The 24,313-nt window shown below is 44.8% G+C and overlaps 1 protein-coding gene across 4 annotated transcripts; it reads left to right on the forward strand.

The window, feature by feature from the left end:
• Nucleotides 1-1,460: 1,460 nt before the first annotated feature.
• ZDHHC4 (zinc finger DHHC-type palmitoyltransferase 4) lies at nt 1,461-24,098 on the forward strand. Of its 4 annotated transcripts, none has more exons than XM_033914472.1 (6): nt 1,461-1,728; nt 6,323-6,396; nt 6,481-6,659; nt 23,075-23,200; nt 23,322-23,551; nt 23,735-24,098. In XM_033914472.1, the coding sequence occupies exons 1-6, from the start codon at nt 1,543-1,545 to the stop codon at nt 24,011-24,013; spliced, it is 1,074 nt and encodes a 357-aa protein (XP_033770363.1). In that variant the 5' UTR covers nt 1,461-1,542; the 3' UTR covers nt 24,014-24,098. The 4 variants fall into 4 exon arrangements, with proteins under 4 accessions (XP_033770363.1, XP_033770365.1, XP_033770366.1 ...); XM_033914473.1 differs by having other exon boundaries at nt 1,499-1,732; XM_033914474.1 differs by lacking the exon at nt 23,075-23,200.
• Nucleotides 24,099-24,313: the final 215 nt, after the last annotated feature.

Below are 24,313 nucleotides of genomic sequence, written 5' to 3' on the forward strand. Positions count from 1 at the left end.
AGCAGCTTCAAAGAAGGGGGTTTTGAGTCTGGATTTGAAGACTGCCAGAGACGGAGCCTCAGACACTCAGTTTGTTCCAGGGTATATGGTGCAGTGAGGTAGAAGGGACAGAGTACCTGGGGTGAGTGTGGGGAGAGAGGAGAGATACTGAGGAGCTGCAGAATAAATACACTTGTAGACCAGTAACAAGAATTTGAACTGTATGCAGAAAGAATGAAGTGACTTGAGGAAAATATATGACTTTAAATAGCTTTTGCTCCAGAAAAGGCTTAACTTTTCCCAATTCTCTCAAAAAAGGACTTCCTAAACCAAAGAAACTTGAGAACCCAAATTTTAAAAAAACTCAAATCCTTTATTTTCCCAGCTTCAACCACCTCTTCACCTTTTAGTCTCTATTTCATTAGCAGTTCCCGAAATCCAGAAAACTTGTATTACATGGTGACATAGTAAATGATGGCAGATAAAGACCTGAACAGTCCATCCAGTCGGCCCATAAGTTATACCCATTAAAAATACATGATTAAATTTACTTGTCTCTTCTTTGATATTTCTGGGCTGTAGACTGTAAAGTCTGGTATTGTCCTGGGTTCCAACTGCTGAAGTTCCATCTAATCAAGCCATTGTGACATCACAGATGAGGTTGGCTCTTAGGCATTGGTGGAATGAGGCATTGTGACATCACAATCTCAGCTCTGGAATGTTGCCACTCTTTGTGTTTCTGCCAGGTAACATAGTAACAGAGTAAATGACGGCAGATAAAGACCTGAACAGTCCATCCAGTCGGCCCATTAAAAATACATGATGAACTTCACTTGTCTCTTCTTTGATATTTCTGGGCCGTAGACTGTAAAGTCTGGTATTGTCCAAGCTCACTCCAGCCTCTCCAACCATCCCGTTGTTTGCAGGATATCTACCCTAAAGTCTGGCCAGTAACATCCTCATGTTCCAAGTTAGTGGAGTTCCCATCGGTGCCCTTCCCAGCCCAACCCTACACCAAATCATCACCTATGGGACCCAGTCTGCCCCGTAAATGCCTTTATTCAAGATTATTGCACTTGTCTCGATCCACTGCACCGTGATTCCCATGGGTTGGTTTCTAACTTCTTTCCCCACAGATTGAATATGTGAGGTTTTAAAAACTATTTATTGAAGAAAACTTATAGCCCAGGTAAACCTAAGGGGGTTAGAAACTGATTAGAAGATGAAATGGTAAAGATGGGGCACTCATAGAACAGAAAGGAAGGGGGGGAGGGGCACCAGTCAAACCATTTGTGAAAATCTCACACATAGGAAATAAAACGCGTCAGGCGTCTAAAGTGCTAAATGTTTCGGCCCCAACGGCCTTCTTCAGGGGCGTAAACCAATCGCCCAGTAGATGGCGCAAAAGGACGCAAAACCGGGGTCAACGTTGCCGGAAGTGCCCCTCCCCCACTTCCTCTTTTCTTCTGTGCGCTCAGGGGCAACAGAGGCTCCAGATGACGTCAGAACCAGGGAGGGGGACCGAGCAGGCGCCAAGAGAACGTTGGAGCCTTGCCGGCTGCTATGGCAACGCCGCCGTCGCCTCGCGCGCCTTCCGCCCGGCCGTCACGTCGGCGACGACGCCGGAAGTGCCGCGCTCCGGCTTTCAAGAACGCGCGCCATGGACTTCCTGGCGCTCTTCGGGCTTTACGCGCTTGCGCTGCTGCTGCTGCTGGCGGCGCTGCTGCTGGGGCGGTGGCCGGGCCCGAGGCAGGTAACCAAAAGGAGCCAAAAGCCCCTGGGACCCCCCCCCCCCAACCAAGAAAGCGGGGCGGGAGGGCTGCAGCCCAGTGGCTTTGCAGATCCAGGCTCAGTTCCTGGGGGGGGGGTTACACATGTTAACCTGATGCCATCAGACACTTCCTGCTCCACCTTCTTGACATTGGTGCAGCCCAGTGGCTTTGCAGATCCAGGCTCAGTTCCTGGGGGGGGGGGGGGGGGGGGGTTACACATGTTAACCTGATGCCATCAGACACTTCCTGCTCCACCTTCTTGACATTGGTGCAGCCCAGTGGCTTTGCAGATCCAGGCTCAGTTCCTGGGGGGGGGGGGGGGGGTTTACACATGTTAACCTGATGACATCAGACACTTCCTGCTCCACCTTCTTGACATTGGTGCAGCCCAGTGGCTTTGCAGATCCAGGCTCAGTTCCTCTGCAGCAGTGGGGTGGGGGGGGGGGTTACCATATCACCCTGATGACATCAGACACCTGGGACACCACCATGCATGCACAGATGCCCCCCCCAGTACCCCAGCTGACTGCCTACCAGACATGTTTCTTCAAGGTTTGTTAGAACCTGAACTATCCTGTCACCTAAGCCAGGGCTGTCCAACCTTTTGGCTTTCCTGGGCCAAATGATGCATCCCAAACCTAAGTGATGCATTGGCCGGAAAAAATTGTTTCTGGGGCCGCACCTACGTGCAAACACTGCAGCAAGACAGAGGAGGGAGCCGGCAAGACGGTAAAACACCCAGGGACAGCAAAGGAAAACACTGCATCGCCCTCGGCCACGTCACAGGGCCACCACTTGGACACCCCTGACCTAAGATACAGGAAGGCACAGTAGAGAGTGGAGGAATTCCAATAGCGCTAGAGGACAAAAGCATCTTTCAAGATAAAACTTTTTTCGTCTCTAACATATAAGGGCAGAGAGTGCCAAAGCCTAGACGCGTTCACAGAAAAAATATCTAGTCTTCGACTTCCTATTATTTTCAGCAATGGGGCTGTTAACACTTTTTGATCCATAGACCGAGGGGTACTATATGGAATGAGCAATTTCTCTATGAATTGTGGTTCTTTAGTGGAAAGAGTTTTAAATGTTAGAAGCAAGATTTTTAAACATGATCCTATGTTTGAGCGAAAGCCAGTGGGATTTTTTTTAATAATGGGGTTACGTGGTTATGGATAACCTTGACAGCAGTATTTTGTACTATTTGTAGATAGGCATCACAAAAAAAAGAAAAAAAAAACCCCATGAGTAAGGAATTGCAATAATCAAGTCTCACTATGATTAGCAAATGAAGTGGTATATTTAATGATTTTGGTTGAAGGAAATTGACCGCATCATTCTTAGTCTATAGAAGCATGATTTTACAACATGCTCGTCCTATGAAAGTTTCCAATTGAGGATAACTCCTAGAATTTTAATAGTTGTACATTATTTAGCGTAATGGGGATTTTTAAGCTTAACCCATCCTTCCATGGGCTGAGCATGACTTTTGTTTTCGGAACCTTGAAGGATAGCACATTTTTGAGGTAAGCCAGTGTTCAACTTGCTTGAGTTTATGGTTTAATTCTATTATTTCTTTTTCATTTTTGTGATTTAGGGGTGTATAAGTTGGGTATCGTCATAATAAGCAAAGGTTGTAAAGCCAATGGCTTGACAAAGACCTAGGAGAAGTGATAGGAAGATATTAAAGAGAAGTGGTGACAGAATAGAGCCTTGAGGTATTCCGTATTTCAGAGCAGAAGGTCTACATGAGCTGTCATTGAAGATTACTTTGGATATATGCTCACTCATAAAAGATTGTAGCCAATTGTGGATTTGTCCTGAAATACCGACTGATGCTAGTCTTTGTAGCAGTAGGCTATGATTGATGGTATCGAAAGCAGCTGACAAGTCCAGTGGTCTAAGTGCCAGTGCCAGCGCCAGCAACTCTCCCCACTGGCATCTCACCACAGCACACAGTTTGCTATACGCTAGTTTAGCATATCAGTTTTCCCAAGTTATATTCCTTCATTGTGTATTTGGAATAACACAAAAAGGGTATCAAAATTGCAAAAGTTAAATCTGTATATAAAAAAATTATTTACAATCAAAGAGTTAAGGCTTTGAATACATCACCTTTAGAAATCCGTTTAATTCCTTTGAAGGGCTTTTCATAAAAAAAACAAAGAAACCCAAGACCTATTTAAAAAAAAAAAACAAAAACGTGTGTTTTTCCTCCTCTGCTGGCTTATGCTCCGAGAAGCATTGGAGCATTTAGTACCCTGGGCCACAGTAGAAACCTCTACCGTGGCTTAGTTTTTTTAAAAAAAGGACCTACCATTGTTATTCTGACCCACTCTGAACCTGTTTGGTGGGGATATGGCAGAATACAAATCTATGAGCCTCAAAATATGAACCTAGTACATGATGTTAATTAAAAACAAAGAAATTGACCTCAGAACACTCAAATGTTAATGTTCTCACATTGCTAAAAACAAACAAACAACAAAACCCTTGTATTAATACTGAATATTTTAAAATAATTTGCTTCAATTTAAACAGTGTCCTATACGGACAACAAAAAGCATAATAGCCTTTATCCAAATAATGATCCACAAAAAAAAGAGGCACTTAACTTTTGTACGACAATGACCAGACCATTTCATTTTATTAGCTTCATCAGGGGTTGTGCTCTGAAACCCACAATCGGTGCTACTTATAACTCCTGGTCACTATACATGTCTTATGAACCCTTTTCCAATTTCAGAGCATGGCTGCGCCTCAAATATGGCGACAGCTTTTCATCATGTTAGGTCACCGCAAAATAAGCACAGAATTGCCAAATGGGTTATCACACAGGTACGCTGACTGATCCTGCTTTGATCCACACAGGCCCTGCACAAACCAGGTACAGCACCAGTAGCAGGTTAAGCAACACAGGCTCAGCACTCTTTCCTATTTGATATACTGTATTTCCTTTCTGGATTTTATATTGTAACCCACTTTGATGCCAAGTTGAAAGGCATCAAAGCCTGATGTCTCACCACCCTCTAAAATTGAATATGGCTATTACAGAGCTGCTCATATTACCACCTAAACCCATCTCTCCACTTCCCTTGTTCTCAGTTTCTGTGGACAACACACTCATCCTTCTTGTTTTGTCTGCTCGTAATCTCGGTGTCATCTTTGACTCTTCTTTCCTTCACTGCCCAGATACAACATATTGTTAAATCCTGCCGCTTCTTCCTGTATAATACCAAAATCCGACCCTCTCGAGTACACTACCAAAACACTTTTCCACACCCTCATCACCTCGTGCTTAGCCTACTTCAACTCACTGTTCTCAGGCCTTCCACTTAGCTATCTCGCTCCCCTCCAATCCGTCCAGAATTTGGCTGCACGACTCGTATTCTGGGAGAGCCGCTTTAGTCATGTTACTCCTCTCCTAAAGTCACTTCATTGGCTTCCCATCTTACTTACCTACACATGCACTCACTCAGCTGCCTCTATCTCTCTTCACTTATCTCCCCTAGAAGGATGCTAGGGTGCATAGGGAAAGGTATGGCCTTTAGGAAAAAGGAGGTATTGATACCTCTGTATAAGACTCTGGTGGGACTTCATTTAGAATATTGTGTACAATTCTGGAAGCCGCTCCTTCAAAATGATATACAAAAGATGGAGTCGGTCCAGAGAAAGGCTACTAAAATGGTGCATGGTCTTCGTCATAAGGCATATGATGGACAGAATTAAAGATCTCAATCTGAATATTTTGGAGGAAAGGTGGGAGAGAGGAGATATGATAGAGACTTTAAATACCTATGTAATGTAAATGCGCACGAGTCAAATCTCTTTCATTTGAAAGGAAGCTCTGGAATGAGAGGGCATAGGATGAAGTTAAGAGGTGATAGGCTCTAGAGTAATCTAAGGAAATACTTTTTTACGAAAAGGGTGGTAGATGCGTGGAACAGTCTCCTGGAAGAGATGGTGGAGACAGACTGTATCTGAATTCAAGAGGGCCTGGGAAAGGCAAGTGGGATCTCTCAGAGAGAGATAATGTTACTGCGGATGGGCAGACTAGATGGGCCATTTAGCCTTTATCTGCCATCGTGTTTCTATATAAATGATAAGCAGTATTAGTAAGGCAGTCTATAAATCTTAATAAACAAAGAACACACGCACAAGCTTGTTGAACCTCAAAGGATTTGAAACAGCTATACAACCTTCATTCTTCTCCCACTGTTGGCTCTTGTAAAATCTAAAGGACTTGGCTTTGCATGAACATTTTCAGCAGTTTTTTGCTATATTGTTTTTTTTTACCATTTAAAGTAAACCACTTTAAAACTCTGCTGTGTTAAACAGTATATCAAATTAATAGATCAAATCAATCCCTCCCAAAACACTTACAGCACTTAGGTTTGGGATGCATCATTTCACAGAGTTGTACATTTCAAAACAGCTCTAGCTGGATGTGTCTCTCAGCTTTAGTTCCCAGAACTATAGAAACACTCTTTGTAACTTCCATACCACACAGAGGCTTGCCTTCATAAATTACATGAAGCAAGAGTTGCTGTAATAATCTCTGCTTCTTCTTGCAGATATCTTATGCTGCAACTGCTCCATGGCTTCAACGTATAAGCCAGAATGCAGTTCAGAGATTCTGTCGGTCCCGGTAAGTACGAACACAGCAAAAGGACTTTCTGGGCCCAGCCTCTTGTAAACGTACTACTGTAAGTTTCACTTCCTGTCACCCCAGGAACCTGACGTTTGTCATCCTGCAGCTGGCGTTGGAAGTGGCTGTCTTTGCAGAATATAGCTGGGAAATCTTCGGAGCCTGTTTGGAACTGGAGTTCCGCTGGTTTTACCTTCTCCTTCCTTATGGTCTGCTGGCAGTGAACACTGGCTTTTTCTTTTTGTCTTGTATTACCGACCCTGGTGAGTTCTCGTCCAAGATAAATTTGGTTACATTTAAAATTTCACCTTTTATTGAGTTCTAACAGACCAGTGCAGACAGTGGGTTATGTATTAATACAGCTATTACTGTAGAAAGGAAAATAGTAAAACTAGAGGACAGGACTTGAGGTTGCAGGAGTGATGGACTTAAGAGTAATATCAGGAAATCCTTTTTCACAGAGAGGGTGGCTAATGCCTGGAGGGCTCAGGGAGACCAAAACAGTGACGGAATTCAAAAAAGGCATGAGCTAAAAACGAGGATCTCTAATTAGAAAATGGTATAAAAATCAAAACTTAAAGGGCTGCGTGTGTGTTTTTGATGACAGTTGATGCCTAGATGGTGACTCCAGCTGTGAAGAACTCAGATTTCTATGGTCTGTGTTAAGAGAGTTGCAGAGGGACAGAAATTGAATACGTCCCCACCAATCCCCATAAATTTCAGCAGTAGTTACACTTCTCCCTCCATATTCGCGGGGGATGCGGGCACAACATAGGCGCGAATATGGGAAAACCGCGAATAACCTTTTAACGTTATTCGCGGGTTTTAGAAAAAGCTCTCTTTTTTGTATAGAAACCACGAATAACTTTTCTAATGTTATTCGCAGTTTTTTGAAACAAGCCACTATTACTGCTACAGTTTTTCTCAAACTGAGCTCCGATCACCAGTCAGTCCTCAACCCCGACCAAGAAAGCAACAAGCAGAAGAGAACCCAAGCAAGGAAAAGCTCCTTCTAGCAGGAACCTCTCCGACCTGGGACAGAGGAAAAGCTTCTGCCGGTATCCGAAGCGGGCACTCCATTTCAGATTTCCCGATCGCACAGTAGGGAACTCTAATGCTGAGACATGCAAATGATGCCTGTAACTGCACTGTGGTGGAAGAGGGGAAGGGGGACACACCTTTCTGAGCTCGGCTCTGCCCGAGCAAGAGGAGCGGCAGGAGGGCGGTCAGCCTCAGGAGGTTCCCGCTCACCACAATTCCCAGCGATTTTCTCCATGCATGCTGGGAAGAAGCCTTTCTATTGATGCTGGGAAAGAGGAGGAGGAGCAGCGGCTGAAGGGCGGTCAGCCTCCGGAGGTTCTCGCTCACCACGATTCCCAGCGTTTTTCTCAGTGCACACTGGGAAGCATGGAAGCAGCAAATTTGTGGGAGAAAGTTTATAAGCAGCGATTTTCAGAGTTAATGGTAAGCAATAAACTTTTTTTATCAGTTCAGTACAGTACAGTAAAAGGAAAAAGTACTTTAATGATGATGTAATTTTGGGGGGCAGAGTCAGCGGCCGAAAAATTGCAAATAAGCGAATCCGCAGATACGGAGGGAGAAGTTTATTTCATTTAATTATGCTACTGAATTAAAGGCTTTGGTAGAAACTATTGTCTACTTTTCAAAAAATTTATCCAAATATCTTAACCCAACCCTTCTCCCTCCTCCTAGATAAATTCTCCCTCAAAACCTCCACTTAAATAATCTCTTCCTCCCCAAAACACCAACCAAGTATTCAGATCCCTGAAATGTAACATAATCTTATTTGTACTCTAACTGTAATCTATTTGTTATATCACACAGTAACGTACAGTCAATTTAATATCCAATTTTCAAGTTCTTCCGGAATTAATCCAGGTACCTCTCCTCCCTTGTATCCAAAAAAAAAAAAAAAAACCACCCCAAAACTGTTGTAACTTCACTGGAAATGTCCAGTTAGCTCTTTTGTAATCCGCCTTGAACTGCAAGGTATAGGCGGAATAGAAGTCCCTAATGTAATGTAATGTAATTTACAAATGAGCAAAGATAATATTTCCAAATTAATAAAGGAATTGGGAAGAACACATACTTTGTAAATGGGTCTCTGCCAGAGCCTCTAATTTAAATACTCCAGCTGCTGAGGACCCTCAAACTACAACAGTTGAAGACTTCCTCTGAAAGTGGCCAGGGTTCCTTTTTGCCAACCTTGTCGGGCAGCAGCCGCCAGCGATGGCTTCACTTGGCTGCCTTTGGAGGAGGTCCTCAGCTGGCGGTGCTTGGGGTCAGCAAGTACTTCAACACTGGAAAAATAAAACCAGTAAAAAGATCTGCTATATACATTTCCCTCCCATGCCCAACAATTCTCCCTATTTCCTCCCCCACCTCAGCATCTTTCCCTCCCTATGTCCCAAGTTTGTGCCCCTTTCTTTTCTACCTTCTGTGTCTAAATGCACTCCCTACCTTGGCCTAAGTTTGTGCCCTTCCCATGTCCCAAGTTCATGCCCTCTCTCTCTCTCTCTCACTTGTCTCACTGTGCTCACTTCTACCCTTCTGTGGCCCAAATACTTCGTGCCCCCCTCCTGCAAGATTGTACCACAGCCATTCAGGTGGGCCACCTCTTTCCTGCCTTCCAGTCGCACTTCTACGCTAGGCGGGGTGCAAGGAGCGCTGTATATGACTTTGTGGAGGGGCAAATGCGCTACAGGGTAGGAAGGAGGTGCTGTTTGGACACACACTGGTGAAAGCCCTTCACCGTGCCTCCATCCCTGCAGGATCCACGCAGCCGGGGGGAGGGGGGAAATTCCCATTGGCCCCGTTCCCATGGCACTCTGTGTCCCATATGTAACAATCTGGTCTAGGATATGCTGGGGAGTGGCCTAATATGGATGAGAATGGAGTGGTGCGGGCCTCCCCATTTCCAAAAATCAAAGCATAATTTCAAGAAGTCTAAGTTGAATGAACAGATGCTAAATACCTAGAACTAGTGGACAGAAGATAGAAAATGTGACTTGGGTAAAGAAGATGGGATTCGATGCAGAAAAGGCAGCCATGGCGGGCCTTGGCTTTACTTGAGCTCGCTGCTCTTGGAGAGTGAGAGGACCATAGTGGTGTTGGTGGAGAGAACAATGGTACTGATACACCCCCTGATCATATCCCGTTTGGATTACTATAACACCAGCAGCCCCTGCCCACTGCCTCCTCCCCACAGCCAGCTGGGAGAGGAGACTTGATCTTCGAATCGAGCGGCGGGAGCCCAATCCACACCGCTGCAGGGAAGAGGACCAGCAACCCCTGCTCACCGCCTCCTCCCCACAGCCAGCCGGGAGAGGAAACTTTGATCTTTAAATTCGAGCGGCAGTAACGGCGTGCAACCGTTCAGCGCACCAGCTAAGGCGCACGCGTCTTTGCGAAGCGACAGCGCGAAGAGACAGAGGACGCTGACCTAGAAAACACAAATTACCCCAGCAGACGACTCACCAGCCCTGCATTAAACCCATCAAGAGAACTCAGCTACTGTCCCAGCCTAGAAGAGCCGAGAAGTAAGGAGACGACTTCTACTCTTCTCCTCCCTAGACTCCAACACCAAAAAAAAACCCAAAAACACCTCAGGCCCAACACTACCAACCTTCCAACCCTTCAAAGAGCCCACAAAAGAGCACAGCGGCTTTCCCAGCCCAGTAGGGCAGAAAGGAAGGGAGCCACCTTCTTTCCCCTCACCATAACTTCCAATATAGTTCTAGACCTTTCAGGAGCCTATACCCTGCGTCCAGCTCCCAGGCAGAGACAGTACAACCTACTCACATAATAAAATGACACCCCGCACAACAAAACTCATCCAAGTCCCCTTACTACTCTTCCTGGTTTTAACAAATTGGAAAACAACAGGGTACTATATTTCCCCTATCCCAATTTTGACAGAAACCTACAGACATCTTCAACCATCCAGGAAACCCCACTCACCTAGAAATCTGATAGACTGCTCAACGTTTACCCATAAAACCATCCTTCCCAGTTGGGGAAAAAGACCACCTCCCAAGCCAAGGACAACAGCCCACAACCCCCATCCACAACCAAGAGATGAAATAGCGGAGTTCCTACAGCAGATATGCAACCTATCCTTGCAAACAGGGGTAGTCCCGGAGGACAGGAGGATAGTGAATGTCACACCCATCTTCAAAAAAGGATCCAGAGGCGACCCGGGGAACTACAGACCGGTGAGCTTAACCTCAGTTCCGGGGAAGATGGTCGAATCACTAATCAAGAACAGTATCAGTGAGCATATAGAAATAATCTGATGAGAACCAGCCAACATAGTTTCTGTAAAGGAAGATCATGCTAAACAAACCTACTGTACTTCTTTGAGGGGATAAACAAACAATTGGACAAAGGTGACCCCACAGACATCATATATCTGGACTTCCAAAAAGCCTTCGACAAGGTACCCCACGAGTGCCTACTAAGGAAACTGGAACCACGGGGTAGAAGGGGACGTGCATAGATGGATCAGAAATTGGCTGGCGGACAGGAAGCAGAGGGTAGGAGTAAAGGGTCACTACTCTGACTGGAAAGGGGTCACGAGTGGCGTCCCGCAGGGGTCAGTGCTGGGACCGCTGCTGTTCATTTATTAATGACCTGGAAACAGGGACGAAGTGCGAAGTTATAAAATTTGCGGATGACACGAAACTCTTCACTAGGATTAGAACTGTTGAGGAATGTAAAGAACTGCAAAGGGATCTGAACAAGCTGAGTGATTGGGCAAATAAATGGCAGATGAGCTTCAATGTAGAGAAATGTAAGGTCTTGCACGTAGGGAAAGGAAACTCGATGTACAAATACACGATGGGGGGGGAAGTTATTGGGGGAAGGCAACCTTGAAAAGGACTTGGGGGTCTTGGTGGATAAAACAATGAAGCCGGCTGCACAATGCGCAGCGGCCTCCAAGAAGGCGAACAGAATGTTGGGCATCATCAAAAAAGGTATCACTACCAGAACCAAAGAAGTTATCCTGCCGCTGTACCGGGCGATGGTGCGCCCGCACCGGGAGTACTGCGCTCAATACTGGTCACTGTACCTCAAGAAGGATATGGCGATACTCGAGAGGGTTCAAAGAAGAGCAATAAAAATGATAAAAGGCATGGAAAACCTTTCATATGCGGAGAGGCTGGGGTTTTTTTCCTTGGAAAAGCGGAGACTTAAGAGGGGACATGATAGAAACTTACAAGATCATGAAAGGTATAGACAAAGTAGAGAGGGACAGATTCTTCAGACTTGCAGGGGTAACAATAACAAGAGGGCACTCAAGGAAATTGAAGGGAGACAGATTCAGAATAAACGCTAGGAAGTTCTTCACTCAGGGTGGTGGACACCTGGAACGCGCTTCCAGAGGAGGTGGTAGAGCAGAGTACGATTTTGGGGTTCAAAAAGGGATTGGACGAATTCCTGAAGGAAAGGGGACTTGAGGGGTATAGTTAGAGGGATACTATACAAGGCAAAATGTTGTATGTAAAAGATCACTAACAGGTCTTTGACCTGGAGGGCCGCCACGGGATCGGGCTGCTGGGCACGATGGACCTATGGTTTGACTCAGCAGAGGCGATGCTTATGTTCTTATGTTCACCCAAAATACACTTCCAATCCCCATACAAAATACACTTCAATAGCTTGTGCACATATGAACATTAGATCGATAGGCCCTAAGGCAGACCTAATAAAGGACTGGATAGTTAAAGAACAGCTAGGCTGCCTATTCCTAGCCGAAACCTGACTTACCTCCGATTCAGACCCCTGCATAACAGAATTCTGCCCCAAGGGATACAAATTAGAGATGGTCTGCCGAGAAAAAAAGCGAGGGGGAGGTTTGGCCATCCTAGTCAAAAACAACCTCAACAAAAAAGTTCTAGACAAATACTCTACTCCCCACTTGGATCTTCTAGCTTGCCAACTATCCGACGATAGTTCTCTGCTACATAACACCAGGAAAATGGATTGGCAAATAACAAGTACTCGAAGACTTCATCTTCAAGAACTCTCCAATGTCAACACACAACCTGCTCCTTGGAGACATAAACCTCCACCTAGAAGACCACACCTCCAAACAAGTTGAAAACATACTATCATACCTCAAAGCACTAACCTACCAGATTCTTAACCCCCAACCCACACATGATAAAGGCCACCAACTAGATATCGCTGCATACATGACCCAACACCCTCACACACCTGAAATCCACATCTCAAACGGGGCCTGGCACCCTTCCCTCTGGTCAGACCTTTATAAAGCCGAACTACTGAACAAATACTTCTGCTCAGTATTTACCTGTGAGGCACCAGGATCCGGCCTATAGCTGCAAACAAGAGAGAGCTCAGAAGACCCGTTCAGGAATTTTGAATTTTCCACCAGAATTGTCAAGGCTCAAAGTGTGTAAAGCCATGGGATCAGATAATTTACACCCCAGAGTGCTTAGGGAATTGAGAGATGTCCAGTGTTCCCTCTAAGCGGGCGGGTGTTGTGAGCAAACTTTTTTCACCGTGAGCCAAAAATATCGGGCGCCAGCAAGTTATGAGCCAACTCGCCCGATTCTCCTCTCGCCGCCCTGCCATCTGCCGTACGCCTCTTCCGATCGTGCGCTGTGACGAGAAACGTGTGCGCTGCGATGTAATATTTTGTGCACCAGCGCACGCCAGCGCAGCTTAGCGGGAACACTGGTTCAAATGGTTTTATTTATTTCCCCAAATTTATTTTTGTTATACGCATTGAAAATATTTGATATTGCGTTTAAATCAAAATCTCAATAAACTTGAAACGAGTGCCCGTGAGATTGTGGGAGGGTTAAATACTCAAAACTTAGAAGTTTTTGCTACGCCAGCTTTCTGGTATCTTTACATACAGTGGCGTACCTAGCATATGTAACATCCGGGGCCCATCATTTTTTGGCACCCCCCCCCATCTGTAAGAAAAACATGATTTTTAGTAACAAACCACACGTCACACATGAGTACCTAGGAAAAGGCAGCATCTTACATATTGCAGTGAGCAGTACATCAATACACCCATTGTAAAACTAAACAAGCCAGACCAGCACAGATCAATCCTACACCGTCAATCCTAACAGAAAACACACAGAACACAGAAAACACCTTCGCCTAGTAAGGAATATGTAATCACAAACTAACCCCTCCCTCTTTTACAAAACTGTAGTGTGGATTTTAGCTACGGAGGTAACAGCTCTGATGCTCATAAAATTCTGAGCATCAGAGCTGCTACCACCAAGGCTGGTGCTAAAAACGCTTCACAGTTTTGTAAAAGGGGGGATAAAATAAAAATACATAGACAAAGGTTAAATTGAACCAGCAAGAAGCTGGACTCTGCATACAATGCTTCACAGAAACAGTGACACATGTCTCCTAAAGCAATAAATAAATAGAAATTTTTTTTCTACCTTTGTCTTCTGTGGTTTCTCCTTTCCTCATCTTCTTGTAACTCTCTTCCTTCCATTCACTGTCTGCCGTCTCTCTTCCCCTATATGGCATCTTCTCTCCTTCTATGCCCCTTCCAGAAACTGTATGCCTCCCCCTTCCATCTCTCCTTTCACCCCATTGGTCTGGCATCTCTCTCCTCGCCTTCCCTCTCCCACACCTCTCCTCATAGTCTGGTATCTCCCCTTCCCTGATTCTCTGGCATCTCTCTCCTTTCCTTTTCTTCCATCTTTCGTTCCCCCTCCATGCTCTCACATCTCCCCCTTCCTTTTCCCTTAGACTGGCATACCTTCCTCCTATGCTCCAAGCCCTGGCATCTCCTTTAATTCCCTCCCTCATCTTCCTTCTCCCTCCAGCTGGGTACCGCAACACTCTTCCCTGCAGCTCTGCACTTCCCCACAATTGCCATGCTTCGGTTCCTCTTCTTCCTTCCTTCATCCCCCCCCCCCCCCCCGGCGGGACCCTGCGGCACCATCAACTCTTACTCCCTCTAATGTCGGCCCTGCAGCTCCAGACTTCCTCGCACCTTCTCCGCTCCCCCTTTGGATCGCTATTATTTTAAATGTTATAGCCGCGGAGCTGTATCCATCAGTGGAGATGTCTAACCTCGGCCTGCCCCGGAACTCTTACTGCAGCAGACGCCCGTCTAGGCAGGAACAGGAAGTCACTGTTGCAGTAAGAGTTCCGGGGCAGGCCGAGGTTAGACATCTCCACTGATGGATACAGCTCCGCGGCTATAACATTTAAAATAATAGCGATCCAAAGGGGGAGGGGAGAAGGTGCGAGGAAGTCTGGAGCTGCAGGGCCGACATTAGAGGGAGTAAGAGTTGATGGTGCCGCAGGGTCCCGCGGGGGGGGGGGGGGAGGAAGGAAGGAAGAAGAGGAACCGAAGCATGGCAATTGTGGGGAAGTGCAATCCCCCCAATGCGTCCCCTTACCTTACCTCCCCTTACCTTTGCGACGCGTGTGTGCGCTGTGAAGAGAAACTTTGCGCTGCGATGTAATATTTTGTGCGCGCGCGCAGGCCAGCGCACCTTAGCGGGAACACTGGAGATGTCCTGACAAAACCATTAGCCGCGCTCTTCAATCTTTCTCTGGGCACGGGAAAAGTTCCATTAAGACTGGAAAACAGCTAACGTCATTCCGCTCCACAAAAATGGATGCAGGTTAGACACTGCAAATTACAGACCGGTAAGTCTCACGTCAATAGTGTGCAAGCTTATGGAAACATTGATTAAACACAAATTAGACATGGTTCTGGACGACGAGAGACTGAGGGATCCACACCAGCATGGTTTTACAAAGGGGAGATCCTGCCAATCCAACTTGATCAGCTTCTTTGACGGGGTAACAAAAGAACTGGATAAAGGAGAGTCCCTAGATGTGTTGTATCTGGACTTCAGCAAGGCTTTTGATAGCGTCCCACACCGTAGACTTTTGAACAAGATGAGTTCATTGGGGCTAGCAGAAATATTAACTGCATGGGTTAAAGACTGGCTCAGTGGTAGACATCAGAGGGTGGTGGTAAATGGTACCCCCTCTGAAAAGTCGGAAGTGCACAGTGGAGTACCGCAGGGCTTGGTCCTGGGTCCAATCCTATTTAATATCTTCATACAAGACCTGCCTCAGGGACTTTGGGGTAAAATTGCATTATTTGCCGATGATGCTAAATTGTGCAACATAGTGGGTGGAGATACCATGCCCGACGCTATGACACAGGACATACTTTTTCTGGAGCACTGGTCTACTCTTTGGCAGCTGAATTTTAATGCCAAGAAGTGTAAGGTAATACAGAACCTACACTCTAAATGGTGAGACCTTAACCAGAACTGTGGCAGAACGAGACCTGGGAGTAATCATTAGTGAAGATATGAAGGCAGCCAAACAGGTGGAGAAAGCCTCATCTAAAGCTAGACAAATGCTGGGTTGCATCCGGAGAAGCTTTGTCAGCCGAAAGCCCGAGGTGCTGATGCCGCTGTACAGGTCCATGGTGAGACCACATCTGGAGTACTGTGTACAGTTTTGGAGGCCACACTATCGGAAGGATGTGCTAAGAATGGAATCGGTTCAACGATTGGCCACCAAGATGGTCTCAGAGCTCAAAGATGTCCCTTATGAAGAACGACTAGGTAAGTTGCACCTTTACTCTCTCGAAGATTGAGACGTTCAAATACGTTACTGGCCGCAATGAGGTGGAAGAAGATATCCTCTTCCTTACAGGCCCTACGGCAACAAGAGGGCATCCACTGAAAATCAGGGGCAGGAGATTCCATGGTGACACTAGAAGTACTTCTTCACCGAAAGGGTGGTCGACCGTTGGAATGATCTTCCACTTCAGGTAGTTGAGGCCAGTAACGTGACTGACTTTAAGATCAAATGGGATCAACATGTGGGCTCACTTCAAAGAAGAACTTAGAGGGGAGAGTTATTTGAGTGGGCAGACTTGTTGGGCCGTAGGCCCTTTTCTGCTGTCATATCTCTGGGTAACAAAATGGGGGAACTAGAGACAATAGCAAGACATGACATATTGGATATCATTGGCATAACAGAAACATGGTGGAATGAAGAAAACAAATGGGACACAGTACTACAGGGATACAAACTGTATAGAAGAGATCGAGTAGGGCAGAAAGGTGGAGGTATTGCTCTATATGTTAAGGAGGGAATAGATTCTGTTGAAATGGTTACAACAGAAATGAAAGAGAAGCTTGAATCACTCTGGATCAAAATTCCTGGTCAATATGGCGCAGATACGAAAATTGGCCTTTACTATCGTCCACCAGGACAGGCGGAGGAAACTGACTCAGAAATGATGGAGGAAATCAAACAAGAATGCAAGACAGGCAATGTAATTATATTGGGAGACTTCAATTTCCCAGGGATAGACTGGAAACTAGCAACCTCCAACTGCGGCAAGGCAGCCAAGTTCCTGGAGGTGCTAGGGGATTGCTTCCTGGAACAAATGGTAAAAGAGCCGACAAGAGGCAACGCCACCTTGGACTTGGTCCTAAATGGCCTCACGGGACCGATAACAGAAGTGGAAGTCATAGTTCCACTGGGAACGAGTGATCACAATGTAATCAACTTTAAACTTGACATCGGGAAAGGGAAACATGCCAAAACCTTAACCACCACCTTGAACTTTAAAAAGGGTAAATACGATAGCATGAGAGCCATGGTAGAAAAACGACTCGAGAAGATGGTGGACAAACTTGAAACGGTTGATCAGGCATGGACCCTACTGAAAAATACTATCACAGAAGCACAAGATCTCTACATTCCGAGGATTTCCAAAGATCGGAGAACAAAGAGCAAAAGAGAACCGGCATGGCTTACCATACAGGTGAAGGAAGCCATAAAAGAAAAGAAGGACTCTTTCAAAAAATGGAAATGCATAAAGACAACCGAAGCCTGGAACAAACATAAAGATGATCAGAAGAAATGTCACAAGGCGGTGAGGGATGCAAAACAGGAATATGAGGAAAAAATAGCCCAGGAGGCCAAAAACTTCAAGCCCTTCTTTAGATACGTGAAAGGGAAAAAAACCTGCAAAAGAGGCAGTGGGACCCCTGGACGACCAGGGAAGAAAAGGGTACATCAAGGAAGATAAACAAATCGCAGACAAACTAAATTCCTTCTTTGCGTCCGTCTTTACGAAGGAGGACACCTCAACAATACCTGAAGCGGAGAAAGTGTTTGCAGGAGAAATAGAAGACAGCCTCACCACAGTTGAAGTGGACTTAGACCAGATATACTATCAGATCGACAAACTTAAAAGTGACAAATCCCCTGGACCGGATGGGATTCATCCGAGAGTCTTAAAGGAATTGAAGTTTGAAATCGGAGAGTTATTGCAAAAACTTGCAAACCTGACAATCAGAACTGGACAGATACCGGACGACTGGAGGATAGCGAACGTCACCCCAATTTTCAAAAAAGGATCGAGAGGGGAACCGGGCAACTATAGACCTGTTAGTCTTACGTCTGTCCCTGGCAAGATGGTTGAAGCACTGATCAAGGATAGCATAGTCCGGCACTTGGACGCATACGACTTGATGAAACCCAGTCAACATGGATTCAGGAAAGGGAAATCATGTTTGACTAATTTACTCCAATTTTTCGAGACCGTGAACGAGCAAATTGATAGTGGGAAGCCGGTGGACATAATATACTTGGACTTCCAGAAAGCGTTCGACAAAGTTCCACACGAAAGACTTCTCAGGAAACTACAAAGTCATGGCATAGAGGGGGATATACAAAGATGGATAGGCAAATGGCTGGAAAACCGAAAGCAGAGAGTGGGCATAAATGGGAAGTTCTCCGACTGGGAGAAAGTGACTAGTGGTGTACCCCAGGGCTCGGTACTTGGGCCGATCCTTTTTAATATTTATATCAATGACCTGGAGGAAGGAACATCCAGTGAGATCATCAAGTTTGCAGACGATACAAAACTATGCCGGGCAATCAGATCGCAGGAGGATCGAGAGAAACTCCAGAGCGACTTGTGTCGGTTAGAAACATGGGCGGAGAAATGGCAGATGAAGTTCAATGTGGAGAAATGCAAGGTAATGCATTTAGGCAATAAAAATAAGGAATACGAGTATACAATGTCAGGTGCAACTCTGGGGAAGAGTGAACAAGAAAAGGACCTGGGTGTACTGATAGATAGGACCCTGAAGCCGTCGGCACAATGCGCGGCAGCGGCAAAGAAGGCAAATAGAATGTTGGGCATGATAAAGAAAGGAATCTCGAGTAGATCAGAGAAAGTTATAATGCCGCTTTATAGGGCAATGGTCAGACCACACTTGGAATACTGTGTCCAACATTGGTCCCCCTACCTAAAGAAGGATATAAAGCTGCTGGAGAGGGTGCAGAGACGAGCAACAAAACTGGTGAAGGGTATGGAGAAACTGGAATACGAGGACAGACTTATAACACTAGGATTGTTCTCCCTTGAGAAAAGGAGACTGCGTGGGGATATGATCGAGACCTTCAAAATACTGAAAGGAATCGACAAAATAGAGCAGAGAAGATTATTTACATTGTCCAATTTGACACGGACTAGAGGACATGTAATGAAGCTGAGGGGGGACAGGTTCAGGACTAATGTCAGGAAGTTCTGCTTTACTCAGAGAGTGGTTGACACCTGGAATGCTCTCCCAGAGGAGATTATGACAGAATCGACCATCCTAGGCTTCAAGAGCAAACTAGATGCATATCTCCTTAAGAGAGGCATATAAGGATTTGATGGACTATAAATTACGCCAGGTGTACACCTGGCAGGGCCTCCGCGTGTGCGGATCGCCGGACTTGATGGACCGAAGGTCTGATCCGGAGAAGGCAGTTCTTATGTTCTTATATTCTATGTTTCTATGTTTCAACATCAACTGGGCACAATCTAATAACAAACATCAACGCCAAAAAACTCCCTTCAAAACCCGCCAAAAAACTGAACCCACCACATTCTGGGACAAAGCAGACCTCGCAATCGATACCATAGACCCCAAAGAATTCATATCCCAATGGCGAACCTCAAGTGAAACAATCCTGAATGACCTAGCACCTGTAAAATCAAAATACAGAATCAGCAGACTGTCTGACAAATGGTTCAACACCGAACTTCTCCAACTCAAAAAGCATTGCAGACAACTAGAAAGAGACAGGAAAAAAACACAACCAAGAACACACTAAAACAGCATGGAGAAGCCTAATAAAACAATAAAAAACTTACTACTCCAAACTGGTCGGCATGGAGGCCCTAGACACAAAAAAACTATTCAAACTAGTAAAAAACCTCACTGATACCAAACTTTTCCTAGCCACATAAGGAAACCATCCAACAACAGCAACCCAACTTGCAGACCACTTCAAAAACAAGATTACTAAGACCAGGACCACCTTCATCAACACACACACACCCACCTCGACGAGATAATAACAAACCCCACAATAGGAGAAGCCATAGCAGCTGACAGACACTGGACCGACTTCTTGAAAGACACATTGAGTAACTAAGGGATTCGCCAGGGTAGACCTGGCTGGGCCTCCGTGTGTGCGGATCACCGGACTAGAGGGACCCATGGTCTGATCCGGTGCAGGCATTTCTTATGTTCTTATGTTCCCAGTAGTACATTGGTCTGACATGAACCAACTCTACAAAAAATATAGTCATGCATCATGCAACCTGAACAACTGTCCCACATATCTGATAACAAATGCCTCCCCCAAATTTAAAGCTAGCCTCATGCAATGGATACAAACCAGGCTAACGGAAGGTCTATTCCCACAGGACCTAGGAGAGATCATAATCACCCCAATTGTTAAAGATCATAAAGGCCCAATAGATATCCCCTCCAACTACAGACCCATCACTTCAATACCAATCTACGTTAAACTAATAGAAGGTCTAGTTGCTCAATACCTCACTAACTACCTGGAAGATCACAACCTACTTCATACCTCACAATCAGGTTTCAGATCCAACCATAGCACAGAGTCACTACTAGCAACCCTACTAAACACAGCCCGACAGCACCTTAGCAAAGGCAGAAGGATGCTGATAATACAACTTGATCTCTCTGCTGCATTCGACCTGGTTGACCACTCCATACTACTACAGATACTTGAAGCCATAGGGATATCAGGCAGGGTATACAACTGGTTCCAAGGATTTCTTAAATTACATTACATTACATTAGGGATTTCTATTCCGCCATTACCTTGCGGTTCAAGGCGGATTACAAAAGGTTAATTTAAAAAACAGAGTTACAATGATTAGCTAGAGAGGTAAGTTGTGGATCTTATGAACATTTAGCGGGTTGTTGAGGGTGGGGTGGTTTGTAAGAGAGTTAATAGGTGGTCATAGTGGAGATTCTTTTGTTATTATAGTGCAGTAATGGGTAGATCAAATGTCAGTTTTAGAGTTACTAAGAGGTCGTGGTGTTATTGCTGCTTCAGGAATTTCTTGAAAAGTGTAGTTTTTTAAATCAAGAACTTACAGAGTTAAATCAAACGATCTTAAATCAGAACCATGGTCTAACCCCTGTGGAGTTCCTCAAGGGTCCCCACTGTCACCTACACTCTTCAACCTCTTTGTATCCTCCTCCCTTGGGACCACTCTAGATAACTTAAATGTTACATCTTTCAGCTACGCAGACGACATTACCATACTCCTCCCTTTTGTTTCTCCAGATCCCACCTCAACAGAAAAACTGAAAAAAACACTAGAAGCAGTGGAAAAATGGATGATAAGACCATAAACTGAAACTAAACTCAGACAAAACAAAATTTATTTTGCTCGAAAAGGCCAAAACCCCTTCCATTTCAGAATTAGAAATTAATGCCACCAAATACCCTATACAGTCCGATCTTAAACTCCTAGGAGTGATGATAGATAGATGCTGCACAATGCAGGTCCAAATTAACAAGACTACCCAGAAAGCATTTTTAACCATGAGAAATCTATGAAAAATAAGAAAATTCTTCGACATAGAGCAATATAGGCTCATAGTCCAATCCCTAGTCCTAGGTCTAGTGGACTATTGTAATATCCTCTATCTACCATGCCCTGCATTCATGATAAAACTACAGACTGAACAAAACACAGCTCTCAGATTGATCTACTCGCTGAGTAAATATGACCACTGCCTACCTGGACTCACACTGGTTACCAATACAAGCACGGATTCAATTCAAACTATACTGTCTATTATTCAAAGCCTTAAATGGCACTGCCCCCACTTACCTAACCAACCGCCTAAATCAGAATCTTACTACTAGGCAAAGAAGAACTCAGACCCCATTTACTTACCCCCCATTCAAAGGTACTCGGTACAAGATGTTTGACAACCTCCTAGCGACGCAGGCAGTGAAACTTGACCACTCCATCTCCAACTTACTGACAACAACGAGCGACTTCAAATCATTTCGAAAAAGAATCAAAACTCTGCTATTCAAAAAATTTATCCAGACATCCTAACTCTTCCCCTTGTCCTTTCTCCTCCCTTGTAACCGCCCCCTCCCAAATAGTCTCACCCTCTTGTAACTTTTTTCTTTCCAAAGTATCAACCATATATACCACTACCTTACTTGCAAATCTTCTGGAAATGTACAGTTAGCTTCTCTGTAATCCCAATTCCTAAACTAATATTCCTGGAAATGTCCAGTTAGCTTCTCTGTAATCCGCCTAGAACTGCAAGGTACGAGCGGAATAGAAGTCACTAATGTAATGTAATATAATGTATACAATGGCATCACCCAAAACGAGATCAGGCATTTACAGATAATAGAAATCACTGCAATGAAGCACATTGAAAACATAAAAAAATATAATCATGTTACATCGCTCCTTATAAAGGCTCCCTATAACCCTATAATACACTGGCTCCCTATAACCCACAGAACAACATATAAACCCCTACTCATTACGTTCAAAACGCGTCACTCTAATCTCCCAGAATTCCTGAACAGTGTTCTCATCCCTTATATTCCGCCGAACACTCAGATCACACTCCCAACACCTTTTAACCGTTCCTTCAATGACTTCTTAGTATAACAAGAACAATTCATTTCAGTTACAGCTGCTACGTTTTGGAACGCAGTGCCTCTGGAACTACAGAACAGTTCAAAGGCAAATTAAAAACATTTTTTTTTTAGAAATGCTATCAGCCTATAATCTGCTGCAATCTTTGCTTCCCCCATTGTACAATCCTTAAGTGGCTTCCTTTACTATGACTTCTATGTCTTTCCCCATTACCCTTTGTCTCCGTGCCTTGGTTTGTTTTTTGTTTGTCACCCATACTTATAATTTTTAATATATATGTACACCTTAGAAATTTGATGGGCAGTTTAAGGGCATCAAGATGATGTTGCCAACTCCATATAAGTTCTGCCACAACTTACCCTATATAACCCCGATACCCTTTCTCCTCTTGTGGCTCTTGCTCTCTTTGACCAGTTCCTTTCATCCTAGAGACAGACGGCTGAATGCCCCCCACTATTGTTTCTGAGGAATTATTGAAATATGACTGATTTTAAAAAAAAATTGTATACATGGATCCCAAACAGGTTAAATGACTTGCTGTACTCTTCCCTTTAGAAATTGATAGGATCAAGGCTTGCTTTTAGCTTATCTTCCCTCTTCACACTCAAATTAAACCAATCTGTATTCTTTTATTGATAGGCACAATAACAAAGTCAAACCTTCAGCGGTGTCTTCAGGTATACAACTACGATGAGGTGCTATTTCAAAAAAATCAGCTTTGCCCTACCTGCACCCTGGAGAAACCCGCTCGCTCGAAGCACTGCAGTAAGGAGCTGGGTGCTGGGGGTGAATGATGAGATTTCCTCTACTCTTAGGGAGAGCAAATGTCAGGTTTCTTTAGGTATCTGACGCATGTGAGAACACAAACTCTCTTGTCTCCCTCTAGGAGTGTGCAACAGGTGTGTGCATCGGTTCGATCATCACTGTGTGTGGGTGAATAACTGCATTGGTGCACTTAATATCCGGTACTTCCTGCCTTACCTTGGCACACTGACCCTCATGGCTGCCTGCCTTGCACTTCTCATAGCTGCCTTTCTCCTTCAAGTCGTCCTTTTGTCTGGCTTAATGCTGGGAAGTTACCAGGAATGGGCCACAGAGATCAATTCTATTGTGCAGGTATGTGTGACAAAGGCCTACACGATTCTCACCATGGCCCATGAGGCAGCAGCTAGGATCCATGCATTCAAATTTGGGGATTAGTTCATGTGGTCCCTGTCACTTTGAATTACAGCCCTTTGGCTCAGTGACAGTCTCCTCTCCCTTCTGATTTAAAGTATTTTTTTCTTCTTCTGTTTTTAGCATCTGTTCCTGACCTTCCCTCGCATTGTCCTTCTCCTAGGCTTCCTACTTCTTCTCTCGGTCTTAGTTGGAAGCTACACCTGTTTCATGTCCTATCTGCTGCTCACAAACCAAACCACCAATGAATGGTTTAAACGAAGAGCTGGCTGCCCAGAGTGCTGGCTACTCCTTCCACATCAGCAACATTCAACTTTTCAAAATGAGTATTCAAAGGACTTTCTGGGAAACATCAGGGAAGTCTTCAGACCAAACATATATTTGAAGAAAAAGGAAATGTAAGAGAAAAGATCTTTTCTCTCTTGGTACAGGATTGAGAATATTTTGTAATGCAAAATTAAAAAAAAAAAAAAAAACTTTTCATAAAGAGCTTGTTCAAATCATTTCAGTCCTGTGGTTCCCCTCCCCTGCTTCCCAGCACACCACACAACCCTTCTTACCCCCGACACATCCCTCACCGGCTTCTCTACATAGCAGTAGCAAACTTGCTGCATAGGGAGCAAAGGTTAAAAACAAAACCAAACCATCTCTTTTGTAAAAAAACATTTTAAATGGAAAAAAAATGTTATGAGGAATATACTG

The sequence above is a fragment of the Geotrypetes seraphini genome, chromosome 11, assembly GCF_902459505.1.
Source record: "Geotrypetes seraphini chromosome 11, aGeoSer1.1, whole genome shotgun sequence".
NCBI classification, from domain to species: domain Eukaryota; kingdom Metazoa; phylum Chordata; class Amphibia; order Gymnophiona; family Dermophiidae; genus Geotrypetes; species Geotrypetes seraphini.

Bases quoted from the DNA above. Each gene is read 5' to 3' on its own strand.
- ZDHHC4 (XM_033914472.1), top strand. From the start codon at position 1,543: ATGGCAACGCCGCCGTCGCCTCGCGCGCCTTCCGCCCGGCCGTCACGT. The intron at 1,729-6,322 runs GCAGGTAACCAA...TTCTTCTTGCAG, and splicing joins GGGCGGTGGCCGGGCCCGAG to ATATCTTATGCTGCAACTGC. The intron at 23,201-23,321 runs GTAAGGAGCTGG...GTCTCCCTCTAG, and splicing joins CGCTCGCTCGAAGCACTGCA to GAGTGTGCAACAGGTGTGTG.